General features: G+C 41.5%; 2 protein-coding genes across 3 annotated transcripts in view; one reads left to right on the forward strand and one right to left on the reverse strand.

Moving 5' to 3' along the window:
• LOC141569370 (uncharacterized) overlaps positions 1-19,119 on the reverse strand; it is a 310,830-nt gene that overhangs the window by 186,460 nt on the left and 105,251 nt on the right. The gene's annotated exons all lie outside the window — the stretch shown is intronic.
• Positions 387-17,667, forward strand: FMO3 (flavin containing dimethylaniline monoxygenase 3). 2 transcript variants are annotated; one of them, XM_019744528.2, is made up of 8 exons: positions 387-615; positions 5,441-5,629; positions 6,846-7,008; positions 8,322-8,464; positions 9,793-9,992; positions 12,066-12,421; positions 14,392-14,464; positions 17,155-17,667. In XM_019744528.2, the coding sequence occupies exons 1-8, from the start codon at positions 484-486 to the stop codon at positions 17,495-17,497; spliced, it is 1,599 nt and encodes a 532-aa protein (XP_019600087.2). In that variant the 5' UTR covers positions 387-483; the 3' UTR covers positions 17,498-17,667. The 2 variants fall into 2 exon arrangements, with proteins under 2 accessions (XP_019600087.2, XP_074178424.1); XM_074322323.1 differs by lacking the exon at positions 387-615 and adding an exon at positions 4,473-4,611.

Genomic DNA, 19,119 nt, shown 5'->3' on the forward strand with positions numbered 1-19,119 from the left:
AGATGTGTTCTCCGTCCTCCGCCCTCAGCGCCACAGCATCCCGGAGAGCGAGACTCGGAGCTTGGGTCCCACAGGGTTCCCTCTCCCTGAGGCTCAGTTCCCGCCTTTTGGGGGAAGACAGGCGGCAGGGGTCCGATGTCGGTTACAGTCCAGACAGGTGTTTGGAGAGTCCGGTGGGGCCCACAGGATCCCGGACAGAAAGCCGGCTCGGGACACAGGAGTCTCCACGACCCCAGCATCGGTCCGCTCTCAGCCCCGCCGTCCCGCCCCGCACTCGCTGCGCACTCCCAGGGGCACAGCGCTCATCCCCAGGCCGGGTCACCGCCCCCAGGGGCCTGGCCGAGGGCGGGGCCAGGCCGGCCCTGGAGGCTATATATCGTGTGACAGGTCTGCCCAGGCCCAGGCCGGCAACTCCACTGCAGAATCCTAAGTGTCCAGGGACACTCTTCTAAAGAACCTCTCGAGACCTTCCTGCAGGAGGCCATGGGGAAGACAGTGGCCATCGTCGGAGCTGGTATCAGTGGCTTGGCTGCCCTCCGGTGCTGTCTGGAAGAGGGGCTGGAGCCCACCTGCTTTGAAAGGAGCAATGATGTTGGAGGCCTGTGGAAATTTTCCGTGAGTGGCACATCACTGGGACACCAACGGAAGGGAGAGGGGCTCTAGAGCAAGTCCAATCTGATCAGTTCTAATTCAGACTTAGAGGCAGGTCCTAAAAATTCCAGATCTGGAAAGTAAAATCTTCTCTCTCCCATCCCACTAATGTCCAACCATTCAAAACAACCATTCGCGCACACCATTAGGGCTTATCCTGAAAAGGACATCTCCAGCTTATTAAACAAGGTCACCAGCCTGACAGATCTCCAGGCTGCAATGTCAGTAATTGGCCAAAATAGGGATTCTATCTCTATTGCTCTTAAATCCCTGGAACATGGGAGGAAGAAAAAGAAAAACCTAGACTGGGGTCAGAAGTCCCATGTTCTAATCTCGACTCTCAGGTTTTCTAAGTAGATAGATTTTAGGCAAGTCACTCTTTTCTTTCTGGACCTCAAATGCTCATTTGTCAAATGCAGAGATTGGAAGCTAAGTTACCTTTAATGTGCCTTCCAATTCTAATGGGCTATGATTCTATAATGAACTCATGTCTATTGGGCAGACATTCTAAGTTATTATAAATGATGATGGTGTATATTGTGTGTGATGGTCAAATACTCTGTGAGTTCCAGATCCAGAGGAAAAAAATGATTGTCTCTGCCATTCAGGCTCATTGTTGTAGAAATAAGATAATCAGGAAATATTCATTATAAACACAATTTTTAAATTTCAAAGGTGGGTTTGGGGAAACTTCTGGCCTTTCTGTTGTGAATTTCCCAACCATTGTTACTGATATAGATGATACATGTTTGACCTGAAGACATTACATCTGCATCATTCATCTTGCAATTATATTCTACCCTGGTCTCGTGTATAGCCCAACCTACAACAGGTTGTTCTAACAGAGTATATTGGTGCTAACTCAGAACACATATGTATTCATCTCAAGAGCATTTAGCAAAAAATTTGGGGGTGCCTATAACCCTGAAAGCATTACATAAGACATAAGATCATTAATTTTTATTTTTCATTAGGGAATAATCAAGAGGGTGATGGTGGTTGTGGTGGTTGTTTACAAATTCGATTTTATTTACATTTGGTCAGGGAGATATGGCCATTTAGCCTAAATGATGAAATGGTTCTCTATTATCTCTTTAGCAGCAATTAAATGCTGCTTGAGCATCTATTTTGCCCAAGTTGTGTACTAGGTACTAGGCTAATATGTGACGTAATCACGCTACATGAATGGGTTCTACTCCCTTTGGTGAAGCAAACCATCCTATAGGTCCACAGTCCTTTGATGGAAAGGGGGCAAAAGCCCATTGGATAGCAAAACCTGTTCTGAAGTCATACAGTCAGAAAACATGAGTGGAAGCCACAAGGCTACTTATAGCCTTCCTCTGGTCCATTCTGTGCTCCACTGCAAAAATTTTATTGCATTTGCTTATAAGGTGCTACCCAAAATCTCACTAGGAGTGTTATGGGAAAACATATCCCCAAATCTACAAATTCCAAAATATATCTGGCCCTAAGAGTTTCCAATAAGAGATCATAGTACTTTACAACAAGATAGCCCTTGGTTGACAGTCAACTTAATGAACACGAGCCTTGAGATTTAGAAGAGGGGGGACCACTGAATTCTTCGCAGGTCAGGGGAGACTTCCCGGAGGGATGGCACTCAGCTGAGAGTTGAAGGACGTCCTCAGATGCGGAAAGTAGAGGACCACTGTGTGACACAACTGCGGGGAGTGCCGTCCCCATTATAATCTGTGGAGGGCACCCTGTAGACAAGCAGTCACAGACAGTATGCCAGGACCACGTGAGAGAGGTTTCTAGGTAGGGGTGACCAGCAAGTAATGCATAAATGGCACGGAAAAGGCTATGAATGTGGACTATCCAGGGGTCTGTAAGTTAACCAGTGCAGCCGGATCAGACAGCCTATCTAATGAAGCAACAGGTAACATACTGATAAGGTACAAAGTCGGACTCTGGGTTATTCAAAAGAGGGGGTGTCTCTTTCAGTAAGGTCACTGTACAGAAGTGGGATTATATCCTGTGAGGATGTAAACACATGCAAATATTCAAAACTTCGGCCCCTCCACACACACACCCCTTCCTTCTCTTTGAAGAAAACTTGCTCGGTACAATGTGTGATCAGAGAGGGATTTCTGCAAATGTGTTATATAAGCTTCCATCTTGCAGGTCCTGTCAGGCAGAAGGTGTTCCGGGAGAGAAACCTGATAATTCTGAACTATTCACTGTGTGTTGCTCCTATACAATGAAAACCAAATGCGGTTTAAACACTAGTAGGAGGAATAAGCATGTTTTGAGTTTCCTATACTTTACGAGGACCTCCTGACCTCTGAAGCTTTTAATCGGCTGTAATAAGAGGCTACTCAACAAGCTGTGTACAATAGGTCAGGGTCCCGTGGACTGCGGAAGAGGGAAACAGAACTGTCTGCATTTCTGTTCTACTGATTCCCTTGACTTAGTCATTCATTTATTCACTCAACAAACACGTATCTGCGTACACTACATATAGGGCCCTATGTCAGGTACAGCTGCAGATAAGAGGTACAGCAGGCAGCCAGTGTTCTAAAAGCAGAGCAAAAGCGAGTGTTAGAATAACTCTAATAATACAAGTGAACATGATTAGGACAGTGAAGATGTTGGGAGCGTGGGAGAGGTGGAGGTGACTCTCAGATGGTGAGAGGCAAGACCAGGAAAGGTATGAGAAAGGGGCCAACGTCTAAGCTGGACCTTCAGGGTAGATGCAGACCAGCAGAAATGAGATTGATAAGCAGAGATGGAATACGAAAGAAGACCAAGGCAGATGACTAAAACGCATGCACAGCATTCTTGAACTAGCCTCTGTTCTTGCCCTCAAGTTGCTTACGTCCTAGCAGCGAAGAGGAGACATGGACGCAGTTATAAGCATAGATGGATGGTGATAATGTACCCGCAGCGGCTTGGATCTCTGGGTCTAGGGCTAGCTCTCCCAGCCAGAGGCAGACTCTGAGCTTAATTTCCTCCATATTATCTCAAACCACCCCACACGTGGAAATAAGAAAAGTGCGAGCTCTCTGGAGCAATTGCCTGTTGCTATAGAATATATCTTTTGTTTGGAGAAAGAAAACAGATGTATAGTCCACAGATTTAGGGGAAAACCTTCAAGGTGCTTTTTAGGGTAAAAATGCAAGGAGCTCTAGGGCACAAATTCTTCTCTCCTCATGTTCTGATTGGCTGGGGCCCAGGGGCCAAAGGGCAGAGATTCATCAACGGTGGAAATCATCCAAGAGCAGAATCGTACATCTTTTTTTAACCAGTCCCCAGCCCGCAGCTCAGCCCTCCCTCCCTTCAACGGGCAGCTGCGAAGCCTCCTTCCCACCTCTCCTTCTCTCAACCATCAACAAAAGGAAGCAGCTGTGAGTGAACCCAGGGAGACTCAAACCTCAGAACCTGCCAGACGCCAGCCTTCACCCTCTTCCTGACCGTAGCAGAAATTTCCAAGAGAGGTTTTAAGAGTTAACGTCTCTCAGCTTAGCTATGTGGAGAAATACAGCAACCATGAGTAGAGGAAGTTTTTATTTTCAACTTGAGGCGAAACCCTGAGGCCTCAGACAGCCCCCAAGAGACACAATCTTCCCAGTTCTTTCCGGTACTTCATGTCCCCATTTTCCAGAGGGCAGCGGGGCCTGGAGGGAGATAAATACTTTCAATCCAACTGCAACATGACATTTCATCTTTTTCCTTCATTTCATAAGAATTCCTTCAGGGTGTGGGGAAGCTGAGGCTGCCAGCTTTTAAACGCACTGGCAAGGCAGTACATTGTGTGAACTTTTGTTCCATCCTTGCGACAGAGAGGAAATGCTGATTTTCAATTAAGCCTCCAACAGCTTCTCAAAAGAAGCTACTTTTCAGTTACGCGGTGGCTTTAAAATGAAGTCCCAAGACTGAACACAAGTTCTATGGCTTCCGGTTTCCTGTGTGTCTTTGGTGAGGAGTGAACACCTCTAACTGGTGCATTAAGGGGCTCCTCAAGCACGGTATTCAGTACAAGAGTGTTGTAATGTGTAATGTGTGAAGTGTGGTCCCAAGCCCAGCAGCAGTGTCCCCGGCACTTGTTGGAAAGGGACATTTTCAGGCCCCGACCCAGAATCAGAAATTCTGGGGGTGGGCCCAGGAATCTATGGACTGAGGAGCCCTCAGGTGATTCTCACTTCGCCAGAGTTGGGAAACCACTTCGAGAGATGGCTCCCTTGCTGTTGAAGAGCTCAGGGAACTCCATCCATATAGCCAATCAAATAGGCTAAAAGCAGCAGGCTCCTTTGGGTCATTTAGTTGTGTGGTCTTTTGTTGTATTATTATTATTATTATTGTTAAATATATATATATTAAATTATATATTTAATATATAAATATATATTATTTAATATGTATTTATATATTATTATTTAATACATATATATTATTTATATATGTATTATTTAATATATATATATATAAATTATATATTATAATTTAATATATATGAGATCAGAACCAGGCCTGTGATTAGACAAAGAAAACTCTCTGGGGCTCAAAACACAGAGCTAATACTGGGGATAATTAGAGTGAGGGGACCGAGGTGGACGGCAGCCAGTTCTGTGCCAGGTCCTGTGCTCAAGGCATTTCTTTCCATATCTTACAGAGACCTGTGCATTTTTTTCCCATGGGTCTTTGGGTTTTGTTTGTATTATTATGATTATTATTTTACATATTAAAACGTTTTTAGTCAACCAAGCACTGAATATTCACTGAGCGGAATACCGTTCTTGGCTTCCTGTTTAAGCTGAGTTATTCTTCCTAGGACCGTGTGGAAGAAGGCAGAGCCAGCATTTACCCGTCGGTCTTCACCAACTCTTCTAAAGAGATGATGTGCTTTCCAGACCTTCCACATCCGGATGATCACCCCAACTTCATGCACAACACCAAGCTCCACGAATACTTAAGAACGTTTGCCCAAAAGAATGGCCTCTTAAGATATATACAGTTTGAGGTAAGAGCCTTCGGACCTGTGCTGTTGAGGTCGGTACGTTGGTGGGTTGGAGGCGAAGCAAAGACACAGCACCATGCTACAGAAGTCAGAGCCAAACGGTTGGACATGTAGCCACGAGAGGCGAGGGGTTGGTTTGGATTATACAGGATTCGTGCATTGGGTTTGTTTTTGTCCCTAACAAGTTCCCCGTGAGTCTCTGAGAGCTTGTAAAATACCACAGGAAATGCTGGAGGCAGCCATTCCATCACAGTGTACTTTCCACCCTGGCGCGCTCATATTTTAGGAACAATCCCAAAATCTCTAGTCCATATTTAGACTTTATGTCAATGAGTCTGGTTCAAGAAAACATGGCATTCACTAGAGTCTTCCATTAGGAAGAGAGTAGCAATTTAAATGAATGATTAATATAGTATTTCCCTCATCTTACCCACACTTGGCTCCTTACACCAGGAGCCTTAGGAATTATGGTGTAGAGGCATTGTCTCTGTAAATAATGGTAATGCTTTACATTTGTTTAGAACTCTTAACCTGAATTCATCACTGTTAAATACAGAGCACATATGCTTAGAAAACTAATCAGCAAAATTGTGAATTGCAATTATATATAATTTTATTATGTTAAAATAATAAAATTATATTATACATAATCCCAGTTATAATTATTAATTATACTAATAATCATAAGTTTTAAATTACAATAACTTAAATTAATTAGAGTAATTAAATATAGTTTTAATTGTATTTTATATAATTTAATTTTTACATATACTAATGTAATAGTCATACTGGGGAAGTGGCTGATATTTCCAAAAGAGAATGTTTATCCAGAGCAAAGGAGAGACTAAGGATTGAACCCTAAGACATTCTTATATTTATGGAATAGATGGACGATGAGGAAGAAATCATGAATGTCTCTGGAAGGTGGCAGTATATAAAATGGCATGGCAACTTTCTCCAGACTATTCAGTGTTACATACCCCAAATTTACTAACTAGAGGTCAAAAGAGTAATATACCCCAGTAAGTCATTTTCCTTTTGAGATCTGAAGATTCATTGTACCTCCAATTTTAATATCTTCCTATACATTTCTCAATGACCAGGAGACCTCATAACAATTATGTCCTCCACAAAAACACTGCTTAATAAATAAACAAATAAATAAGCAAAGAAATATAGAATTGTAAATAGAAGGAATTTCTTTCTGATTTTCTTTAAGACCCTGGTTTGCAGTATAAAGAAATGTCCCAGCTTCTTAGTCACTGGCCAATGGGAAGTTGTTGTGGAAAAGAATGGGAAGCAGGAACCGACTATGTTTGATGCTGTGATGATTTGTTCGGGACATCACGTATACCCCAATCTGCCAAAGAATGCTTTTCCTGGTAAGTTTGGAAAATCTACAATAATCTGGGGATTCATGTACAAACAGCAAGGTTGGGACAGATCTTTCCATAGATTATACATAATGCTTATTCTTAGGGTTCCAAAGATTTCAAAACAAATTTTTTAAGTTTGATGATATGTGAAATATAGTAATAATTGACCTCCTGAAACCCTATACTAAAAGAATCAAAGACCCATAAGTCAGAGATAAGATGAAGACACGGGTCCTTATCTTAGGCACAGGAACCCGGAATTAAGTCCTGACTGCACTGGGATGTCTGAGTGAAGGTACAATCACGAAAGTAGAGTCCAACTGCCAAACTGTTTAAACAAAGTCACAGTTTGTTATGTTATTTATAATATAAACGTATTTGTTATTTATAGAAGGATCTGGGTTTTCTAACTTCATATATGTCCACATTTTGCAAATTAACTTTAGAAATCTCAGTGTGTGTGTGTGTGTGTGTGTGTGTGGTGGCACACTCCATTACTATATAAAAATGACAATATGAAATAAATACAATACACAAGCAACTTGCCTCCCTCCCTCCCTTCTCCTTTCCCTCAGTCCCTTCCCCGTTCCCTCCCTCCCTCCCTCACTCCCTTTCTTCCTCCCTCTTTCCCTCTCTTCTTTTCTTCCTTCCCTCCCTTCCCTCTTCCCTTCCTTACAACAGGAACACAAGTCCACTCAAAAATCTCAGCATTCCCATCTCAAGGCATGAATCTTATCGGCCAAAAACATTTAAAAGAGTAGAGATTCGGGGACAATAGAAGATCAAAACCATTCATGTTAAGAGGCAGTCTATGTCCTGTAGGCTGACAATAAATAGCGTAGGCTCAGCTCACCTGGGCTCAGCTCCTTATTCACTGGTTCTTTACCATGTGACACCAGAGAAATCACTTAGCTGCCTCAATTTCCTTGTCTTTTAAAATGGAGATAAGGCCAATACCTACTATTCAGAGATGTTATCAAGATTAATGGCTAAAATACAGTAAAGCCTTTAGCAGAGGGCCAGCCCACAGTAAGTACTCAATAAATATTAGCTATTATTATTATTATTATAAAAACAGAACTGCTCAGATCTTACCAGGTTTTTGTTTTTTAGGGTACTAAAAGTAATTCTTTGTGTCAAAAAAAGTAATTCTTTGGTGTCAAAAACCACCAAAAGGATAAATAACATTTCTACTAGGGAACTTTTTTTAAAACATTAAGACTGATAATAGAAGGTTTAAAATTAAAAAGGTCAAAGAAAGTGAGTCTTCACCATTTCTTCTGAAAATCAACTCAAACCACTCCCCACATTCCACTTAGGCCTGGACCAGTTCAAAGGTCACTGCCTCCACAGCCGGGAATATAAGGGACCAGAAGCCTTCAAGGGGAAGAGGGTCCTTGTGATTGGCCTGGGGAATTCAGCATCTGACATTGCTATTGAGCTCAGTCGCCTGGCCGCACAGGTAAATGATCTAAAACGTTTCGGGAAACAAACCTGCAGTATGGCTGTACTCCTAAATCAACAGCCTAAGTAAGCCCCGAGGACGTTTGTCGTGTCGGTCACGTCATAGCACAAGGGATCCACCTGTTGTACCCACCTATTAAATCAAGGGAGACTTGAGACCTTCTCCTTGTGAAGCAAGGTCATGTGGCCCATGCTAGTGAGAAACTACATTCTGCTGGAACCGGAGGTAAGTGTGTGTGCGTGTGTCTGTGTGAGTGTGCGTGTGTGTGGGAGTGTGTGTGTGTGGGGGGGTGCACGCACAAATGTGCATGTTTGTTTTAATTGAATGTTCTCATCACTTCCAAGCAAAGTGGTAGCTAGTCAGACTTGACCTTTATTTATTTAGCAGTATTTCTTATTGGGTACCAGGCAAAACGTACTGTGCCTACCACTCTGAAGGCCTGGAAGATATAGAAGATTTGGTTTTTACTATTGTTTATCCAGTCAACAGCCAGGCCTTCCTATGTGTCAGAATTATGTCAGACTAGAAATAGACACAGAAATAAATCAGAGTAGTTCCTGGCTTGAAGGAGCAGACAATGGGTAGTGATAGGACATCAGACAGGCTGGCCATTGCGAAAGGAGAGAATGAGATTTCAGTGACCTTAGGTGTGGCGGTGGCAGCACCATGAAAAGAAAAGCTGACTTAGGCTGGACGGTGTCAAGAAAACTTCCCAGAGGACTCCAAGCTACACCATACGTGACCCGTAGAACCTAAACAAACAACATTTTTAAAAGGAAATAGGTGCTCAATAAATAAGTTCTCAAATGCGTGTACATAAAAGCGAAGGATTTTTTAAGAGTCCATTTCCCTTGGGTTATCACAAAAGTGGTACAATGGTCAGGCACTTCGGCTTGTCTCAGGGCTGAGGCAGCTGCCATAGTTTGGGGATACCCAGCAAGATGCTGGGGTGGGTGTGCAGGGAGAACTGGAAAAAGAGACCAGGGACAGAGAACAGAACTAACTCCTTGGCACCTCCTCAGCCTAGGCTTTCCAGGCGGGAATTCCCACCCATTCTCAGGAACTTTTTTCGCTTTCCCATTCCCGAATCCCAAAATATAAACTGTTTTCTGTTCTCCACAAACTGTTTCCACAGTGACGGCCGATACTACCAACCACCTGGGTTCAAGGAGCTGATTTTCCTGATTTCCCGACCAACTTTTCTCGCACTAAGAGTGCTCCTGCCTGGATATTGAGGGAAATGCATGGAGATGTCCATAGAGTTGCATCGCATCTGCTTACTTCTTCCCGAGTGATACTGAAATCTCTGTTGCCTCCCCCACCAGGTCATCGTCAGCACCAGAACCGGTTCCTGGGTTCTGAGCCGGGTTGGGGAGAATGGCTACCCTTGGGACATGGTGTACATTACCCGCTTTGCATCCTTTCTCCGGAGGGTCCTTCCTTCATTTGTCTCTGACTGGTTACATGTCAAGCAGATGAACACACGGCTTAAGCATGAGAACTACGGCCTGATGCCTTTAAATGGGTACGACAAATACGTATTTATCATTCAAAAGAGTGGGGCACTAGTTTACGTTGAATTCTTTCTCTCTGGGTCTTACTTTAGTTGGTTCACCGAGGCTGGTGGGATTAAACTGAGGGCTGCATAGGTGACACGGTATGCCCAGAGACCAGGTATGGGATAAAAATCTTACTGAAATTTGTCTCGTGGGGAAAGGCGTAAGGAAGAATACAAAATGGGATGGAGCAGACAGTTAGGTCACCCTGATGTGCAGAATTCAGTTGTGGTAGCTACACGCTACAGCAGAGAATTTTGAGGGCTGGAACAACTCATAAATTGTGTGTGTGGTGCGGGGGTGGGGGCGGGTTGAGGAATATCTTTTCTAAGATTATGGGTGAATGGGGATAGAAATAATAATAGTAATACCTATTCCTGAGGACTGTTGTATTCAGTTAGACAAAAAAACTATAAGACTTTGTAAACTATAAAGCTTCTCAAAATATTGGTCCTTCATCGTCTCAAATGTTCTCAGGAACAATTAACAAAGTGGTCTTAATCCACACGTCTCAGCAGTAGGAAGACTCAAAACAAAAAGCCCCTCCACCACAGAACAGTGACATTTTTGCAGAATGGTCAGGAGGCAGGGGACATTTCAGGCACTAGGGAGTCACAGAACTGAGAAGCCAATCAAATTCACAAGATTCATGTATGTCCTTCTCTATGGAGACAGAGCCCAACACCTGAGAAAGGCATTCTCGTTAGAAGAATCCCTATAACAATCAACAGAAAAAATATTTAAGTGGGTAAGACAAGAAAGAATTCACGAAGAAGTTTCACACTTGGCCCATTCTAGGAAGTGTTTCATTGTGTTTAGAGAAACGGGTTAAGGAAAAATAAGAGGGAACTGGGAATTGGAATAGCAAATGTCAGGGTTAGGAGCTAAACCCTCACTCCCCAGCACTTTTCCTACCTTGTCTGACAGACTGCTACATCCCTAAAGGGAAAAAAAATGCTGATTTCTTGCATTTAAAATTATGTTTAATGTAATAGCAGTCCCAAAGCTTGAGCTGGTTAAGAGTTTTTTGTCTTATGAGGGTAACTGCAAATTGGATTTTGGCTTTGTCCTTTAGGCAATTAAAACACTGTTTTGGAAATTCACTCCTAAGAACTAAACTCCCTCCCAGAAAGGGTCCCAAGGACCTAAGGTGTCATTGACATATTCTCACTGCTGCCTTGGAGAGCAGAGGTGGAGGAGGGGAGAGAAAAACAGGTTTCACTGTGACCTACTTTGCGTCACTTTATAAGGTACAGGAAGAGGCTGCAGGATTAAATGGAGGTAGAAGTTGAGAGACAAATTCCAAAATTTTTAAAGTTTCTCAGTGTTTGAGATAGTTGGAGGAAATTCCCAAATCCATGAAGGAAACTTAACTGAAAATGAAGAATGTCATCAAAACGTCATTCCTAGAATTTTGGCAACTGAAGTACAGTATCAAAGGTGTTATACTTTCTTTTGTGACCACAGCTGATGAAAGGAAACCAAAGGTAGCAATATCCCACGCCACCGGCCAATCTGCTTTCCTCATGTAAGAGGAACCTTAGGTGCAATAATGGTTCTCTTATAAGAACGGATGCTTATGCTCGCCGGTGCCAGGCACACTTTTAAGTGTTTGACAGATCATTGTTGAAGTAATTCTCACAACCCTGTGAGGTAGATTCTCTATTATCGGCATTTCACACATAAGGAAACAAATGCAGAGAAGTAACAGCTCCTAAGAGATGGAGCCAGGTTATAAATTTGGGTCATCGGGCTCCAGAGTCACGGAATTAGTCTTATTCTAATCTTTTTGGTGAGTCTTCAAAGAGCATAAGTACCCCTAAGAGAATCTTCAACTTTCAAGGGGCCAAATGAGGCAGCTCAGACAGAAATTCTTAAGGACTGTTCCAGGCAATACAAAAGGAATCGTCCCCCCAAAAAGGGCTGTCCTCATGCTGATGTGTAACCACTCAAATTTGGTTTCAATGCCATGGGTGGTTGCAGGTATATGGGGGAAATGAAATAGTTTATGGCAAAGACCTTTGTCTCTTGTTTTTGCACAGCACCCTGGGGAAAGAGCCTTTGTTCAATGATGAGCTCCCATCGTGCATCCTGTGTGGCACCTTGTCCATCAAGCCCAGTGTGAAGAAGTTCACGGAGACCTCCGCCATGTTTGAGGATGGGACCGTGTTTGAGGACGTTGACTTCGTCATCTTCGCCACAGGCTACGATTGCTCCTACCCCTTCGTCGATGAGTCCATCCTCAAGGGCAGAAACAATGAGGTCACCTTGTTTAAAGGCGTCTTCCCCCCGCTCATGGAGAAGCCAACCTTCGCTTTGATTGGCTTTGTCCAGTCCCTGGGGTCTGCCATCATCACAGCTGACATGCAAGCTCGCTGGGCTGCTAAAGTGTTTGCAAGTAGGTGGGCCATTTCCATCTCTCATTCATGTAGTCAGTGAACATTTATCGAGCTCCTACTGTATACCAAGCCCTGTGCTAGGTGCTAGAGATATAAAGAGAACACGACAGACATGCTCTTCGGCCTCAAAGAGCTTAAAATAGGGTAAGGGGAGTGCCACCAGAAGGGAAATTCTAGAGTGTTCTGGTGAAAGGAGTTAGGTAGGGAGTCATTCCGTGAGGAGGAAACAGCATGAGGAAAGGCCTAAAGGTGAGAAGCAGCATGGAGTGTGTGAGGATCCAGAAACATTTTGGTGTGACGGAATATAAAGCCGAGACAGGTGTGGCGAGAAATGGAGGATGGAACCTGAGCATGGAGGGCCTCATGAGCTGTGCTGAAGAGCTGAGACTTCTAGTCGTGGAATTGTAAGGATTTTACAAGGCTTTAAGCCAGAGAAGGAGGGCAGTGGGTCACTGGAATGTCAAAGCACATCTCAGAGGTTGGAAAGGCCTTGTCGGGGGCATGCTGGAAAGCTTGCTGGTGTCAACCTGTGTCAGAATAATGATGCCAGGTCACCCCTACTCTATTGACAATCTTCTTCCCATCCCTCCACTCTCAGCTCCATGGTTTCCAGGGGCTACAAGTATGTTTATGTGAAAGAATCAAGCATATGAGGATTACGGGGAGAAAGGCAAGGTCTCAAATATATTGATTTCATGGACTCCAATTCTATTGAGCATCACTATGACTGAAAGCGTCCTTTCGGTCAAACGTTTGAGAATCTTGGCCAGTAGAGGTACACCTTATATAACAGGTGATGGAGAAAACGTCACAATCACAGAGTGCACGTGTCGGTTTTCTAAAAATGGTATGGGTAAATTAGCTTCTGTGTCAAATGTACCATGAAGGACCATTATTTTTAAAAGCCCTGCCATGAAGTCTTTTGGGAGGGTGCTCCCCTATAAAATGCTCCTATTGTCTCTTTCTCTTGAAAGGCACAACAGTGCCTAGTGCCTGAGGTATTATGGGAAGACAGGATACAGTTCATAAATCCCCCAAGTTTGCATGACACAAAGGGTATCATTGATTCATTTAGCAAATATTTACTGGGCACTAATGATGTGCCAAGGTCTGTCTTGGCACTTAGGACACAATGTCAAACAAAACGATCAGAATTCTAGAGGGAGCACAGCAAACATCTCACCACCAATTACCAACAGACTGAGGTAACAGTGAGTAGGAGGTATTCACTCACTGCAAACGCCATAACAACTGCTTGCCATTGTTACAAAGGCAAATGAGCTACCGTCGGCCAGCAGAGGAAGCCTCCACAGAGGGAGTGAAATTTACAAGGAACTAAACAATTTTGGCTGCCCCTTCTTGTTTAAAAATTTATTTTTCAATTCCAGTTAACATCGAATCTTATATTAGTTTCAGGTGTACAACATAGTGATTAGACATTTATATACCATACAAAGTAATCACCCTGATAAGTCTAGCACCCACAGTCTCCTTGGTTGTAAGCTGATACTGGAAAACCCATGCTTCCTTCCATTGTCCCATTTGAATTGCCATGTACCTTAGAGTGAACTATTTTGCCGGGTTATTTCTTGAGAGAATCCTTAATAAGAGGAGGCAAACACGAAATATGAAGAAATTGTTAAGCTATCATGTCTGTGACGTGTACCTGAGCTCTACTGAGAATTTGGCTCTCCATAAGGTCACAGGAATATGAGATTGGGTGATTTGAAATTGCAAACTCTTCTGCTGTCACCATCTCATTGCTTTGTCATTCCCAGAATTTGTTCATTGGCCTCTCACGTGTTTGTTTCTGAGAATTGTTATTCTACTAAAGACACCAAAGATAGCTCTTCTTGATACAAAATCTGTTAGGGATAGAGTTCATAAATACTGAAAGAAATTCATCATGTGTCATTATGCATTTCTGGTTTATCTTTTTCAATATTTTCTCTCTTCATTTCTTTTCTAGACTCATGTTCCCTGCCAACTACAAAGGAAATGATGGATGATATTGATGAGAACATGGAGAAAAACCTCAAATGGTAAGAAATGCACTTGCTAATGAAACGAATAGAACACTAACTATAATCAAACAATATTAGATGGGAAAATACTAGTCACTATATTTCTCCTGTATAACACTAGAACACAGGTTCTCAAACAGGGGGTGATTTTGGCCCTCCAGGAGACATTTGACAAAGTCTGAAGACATTTCTGGTTATCACAAGTGAAGAAGACAGGCTACTGGCATCTAACGGGTAGAAATCGGGGATGCTGCTAAACATCCTAGAGTTCAGAGGACTGTCCACCTAAACAAAGAAGTATTCAGTTCAAAATCCCAGTAGTGCTGAGGTTGAGAAATGACTGTAACACTTTCTCCAAGAGCTCTTTCTCATCAGCCGTATGTCTGTCCTACCCACAGCAATCAGACAAGAAAAAGAAATAACAGGTATCCAGATTGGAAAGGAAGAAGTAAAATTGTCATGATTTGCATGCAAATAATGTAATATTTTCTATAGGAAATTCTAAAGATTTCACCAAAATAACTATTCAAATAAATGAAGTCAGTAAAGTTGCAGGGTACAAAATTAATTCAGAAGCCTGTTGCATTTCTATATGCAACTAACAAACTATCAGAAAGAGAAATTAGGAAAACAATCCCACGTACAATTGCACCAAAAAGTATAAATTATCTAGGAATAAATTTATCATAGGAAATGAAAGACCTGCACTTGGAAAGCTATAAGACAGTAATGATAGAAATTGAAGGAGACACAAATAAATGGAATGATATACAATGCTCATTACTGGAATGATATAAAATTCTCATGGATTGGAAGAATTATTATCATTAAAATGTCCATACTATCTAAAACAATCTTCAGATTCAATACAATTCCTATCATAATACCAATGGCATTTTTTACAGAGCTAGAACAGATAATCCTGAAATTTATATGGGACCACAAAAAACCCTGAATAGCCAAAGAAATCTTGAGAAAGGAGAACAAAGTTGGAGGCATCATGCTCCCTGATTTCAAACGATACTACAAAGCTATAGTAATCAAATCAGTATGGTGATGACACTAAAACAGACACATAGATCAATAGAACAGAATACAGAGCCTGGAAATAAACCCCCACTAATATGGTTAATTGATCTACAAGAAAGGAGACAAGAATATACAGTGGGAAAGGAAGAATTTCTTCAATAAATGATGTTGGGAAAACTAGACGAATACATGCAAAAAAATGAAACTAGATCACTTTCTTACACTATATACAAGAAAAAACTCAAAATGAGTTAAAGACTTATAGGTAAGACCTAAAACCATAAAACTCCCATAAGAACACATAGGCAGTAAACTCTTTGACATCGGTCTTTGCAATATTGTTTTGAATATTCTCCTTGGGCAAAGGCAACAAAAGGAAAAATAAATAAACGGGACTACATCAAAGTAAAAAGCTTTTGCAACAAACAAAGCTCATAGATACAGAAAACAGAATGTTGGTTACCAGAGGAGAAGGGGGGTTGGGAGGACAAAAATGGTAAATGAGGCCAAATACAACGTGACGGAAAGAAACTAGACTTTGGGTAGTGAGCACACAATAGAGTATAGAGATGTTATACTATAAAGTTGTACACCTGAAATTTATATAATGTTAACCAATGTTACCACAGTCAATTTAATTTAAAAACAAAAGCTTTTGATGGGAGCAAACCATCAATAAGATGAAAAGGTGACTTACTGAATAGGAGAAGATATTTGCAAATAATATCCAAAAGATATAAAGAACTCATATAATTCAATATCAAAAAACAAACAATCTGATTAAAAAATGGGCAGAGGACCTGAACAGACACGTTTCCAAAAACATAGATGGCCACAGACACATAAAAGATGCTCAACATCACTAATCATGAGGGAAATACAAATTAAAATCACAATGAAATATCACCTTACACCTGTCAAAATCGCTATTATCAAAAAAAAAAAAACAAATAATAAGCGTTGGCAAGGAAATGGAGAAAAGGGAATCCTTGTGCCACGTTGATGGGAGTGTAAATTAGTGCAGCTACTATGGAAAACAGTATGGAGGCTCCTCAAAAAATTAAGAATAGAGCTACCAAATGACCCAGCAATTCCACTTTTAGGTATTTATCTGAAGAAAATGAAAATTACGTTAAAAGATATCTGCACCCCTATGTTGACTGCAGCATTCTTTATAGTAGCCAAGATATGGAATTAACCTACGTGTCCATCAAAAGATGAATGGATAAAGATATGGTCCATATATATACCGTGGAATATTACTCAGCCATAAAAAATAAAATCTTACCATTTGCAACAACATGGATGGACCTAGAGAGTATTATGTGAATTTGTATGTCAACTATAGTTAAAAGTGAATTTTTAAAAAAGAATAATCACGTATTAAAGAAAAAACTAAGTTAATCAGTCACCTGGAGACCCTAGGGTCAGTTTACTTCAGGCCACTTGACCAGAGGCAAAAGTCCAAAATGACAGCAAACTTAGATAGAGATTAGGAAGGAGAGAAAAATGAAAGGTCATTTACAGTCAAAGAACAAATGATAAATTCAACGTTGTGGAAAAAGAGAGTGGGGGTGTTCCAGGAGGTGCAGACTAAAATGCTACTTTTCTGAGATAGAAAATAAGAAATTGATGCTTCTGTTTACAAGTCATTTCAACATGCTCTTTTCTTTCCTCAGGTTTGGCCAGAGCCAGTCTTTGCAGACAGATTACATCACATATATGGACGAGCTGAGCTCCTTCATAGGGGCCAAGCCGAACATACCATGGCTCTTCCTGACCGACCCCCAGCTGGCCCTGGAGGTGTACTTTGGTCCTTGTACCCCATACCAGTTTCGGCTTATGGGACCAGGGAAGTGGGATGGAGCCAGAAATGCCATCCTGACCCAGTGGGACCGAGTACTGAAACCAACCAGAACAAGAGTTGTCAGTGCAATTCACAGACCCCGACATCTTTCCAATTTGCTTAAAATGCTTTTATTCCCGCTGCTTCTCCTGACTGTTTTGCTTACATTTTATTAGCGAGAAAGGTCTTTGGGTCTCAGAGTTCAGCCTAGAACTCCAATTGCAGACATGCCTACACACATACATATATAAAACCTCACAGCTGCTTTTTCCCTTCCTGCAGATGTACAAATGAATTCTGGCCTGTGTGACTCAAAGTCTAAATAAAATGAAAAGTATTCAGCCTCTCCTTTCTTTCTTTTTTTTTTTAAGTAAGTTTATTGGAGTGACAATTGTTAGTAAAATTACATAGGTTTCAGGTGTACAGTTCTGTAATACATCATCTATATATCACATTGTGTGTTCACCACCCACCCAGAATCAGTTCTCCTTCCATCACCATATATTTGATCCCCCTTACCCTTATCTGCCACTCCCTCCCCCCTTTCCCTCTGGTAACCACTAAACTATTGTCTGTGTCTATGAGTTTTTGTTTCTTCATTTGTTTGTCTTATTCCTTTGTTGTTTTCAGTTTTATATCCCACATACCAGTGAAATTATATGGTTCTCGACCTTTTCTGTCTGACTTATTTTGCTTAGCATAATAATCTCAAGATCTAGCCATGGCCAATAGACATATGAAAAAATGCTCAACATCACTAGTCATCAGAGAAATGCAAATAAAAACCACAATGAGATATCACCTCACCCCAGTCAAAATGGCTATCATCAACAAGACAAATAGTAACAAGTGTTGGAGAGGCTGTGGAGAAAAAGGAACCCTCATACACTGTTGGTGGGAATGCAGACTGGTGCAGCTACTATGGAAGGCAGTGTGGGGATTCCTCAAAAAATTACAAATAGAATTACCACATGACCCAGCAATCCCTCTCCTGGGTATCTACCCAGAAAATCTGAAAACATTTATACATAAAGACCTATGTGCTCCGATGTTCATTGCATTACTTGGTCATAAGATATTATTCATTTTATATACTGTAGGATTATATTTGTTAACATTTGCCATGAATTTTTACATACGTGTTAATGAGGAAAATTGATCTGTATTTTATTTTTTGATAATATTTTTGTCCGGTTTTGGTATCAGTGTAATGATAGCCTCCTAGAATGAGCTGGAGAATATTCTGTCCTCTTTAATTTTCTGGAAGAGTTGTATATAATTAGCAATATTACTTTCTTAAATGTTTCGTCGAATTTACCAGCGAAGCCATCTTGGCCTAACATTCTTTGTGGGAAAATTGTTAAACTACCATTTCAAGTTCTTTAATAGATGTAAGATTACTCAGGCTATGTATTTCTTCTTAGAGAGATTTGGCAGTATGTGTCTTTCCGGCAATTTGTTCTTTTATGTAAAGTAATTCAATGGCGATTGGACAGTCTTTTCAACAAATTGTACTGGGGCAATTGGATATTCATATGTATGGAAAAAAAAAATCATCTAGAAATTTACAGAGGTACTTGGGGAGCACAAGAAAAATATTTTGAGTGGGGGTGTCTGTGCTTCAGGAACACGGTTCAGGGTATGAGAATCTCTTCCCCACCCCAGACCCACTATTAGATGGGTGTTTTCTCCAACCAAGACTCTGATGGAAGTGTGGCTAAGTGCAGTGCTGACCCTTCAGACCCAGAATGTTTGAGCTAACTGGAAATTTCACTGGTAAATTGGACTTGTTGCTATC

The sequence above is a fragment of the Rhinolophus sinicus genome, linkage group LG17 (assembly GCF_036562045.2).
Source record: "Rhinolophus sinicus isolate RSC01 linkage group LG17, ASM3656204v1, whole genome shotgun sequence".
Taxonomy (NCBI): domain Eukaryota; kingdom Metazoa; phylum Chordata; class Mammalia; order Chiroptera; family Rhinolophidae; genus Rhinolophus; species Rhinolophus sinicus.

Coding starts and splice junctions, on each gene's coding strand:
- FMO3 (XM_019744528.2), top strand. CDS start 484: ATGGGGAAGACAGTGGCCATCGTCGGAGCTGGTATCAGTGGCTTGGCT. Junction 616..5,440: donor GAGGCCTGTGGAAATTTTCC/GTGAGTGGCACA, acceptor TATTCTTCCTAG/GACCGTGTGGAAGAAGGCAG. Junction 8,465..9,792: donor TCAGTCGCCTGGCCGCACAG/GTAAATGATCTA, acceptor CTCCCCCACCAG/GTCATCGTCAGCACCAGAAC.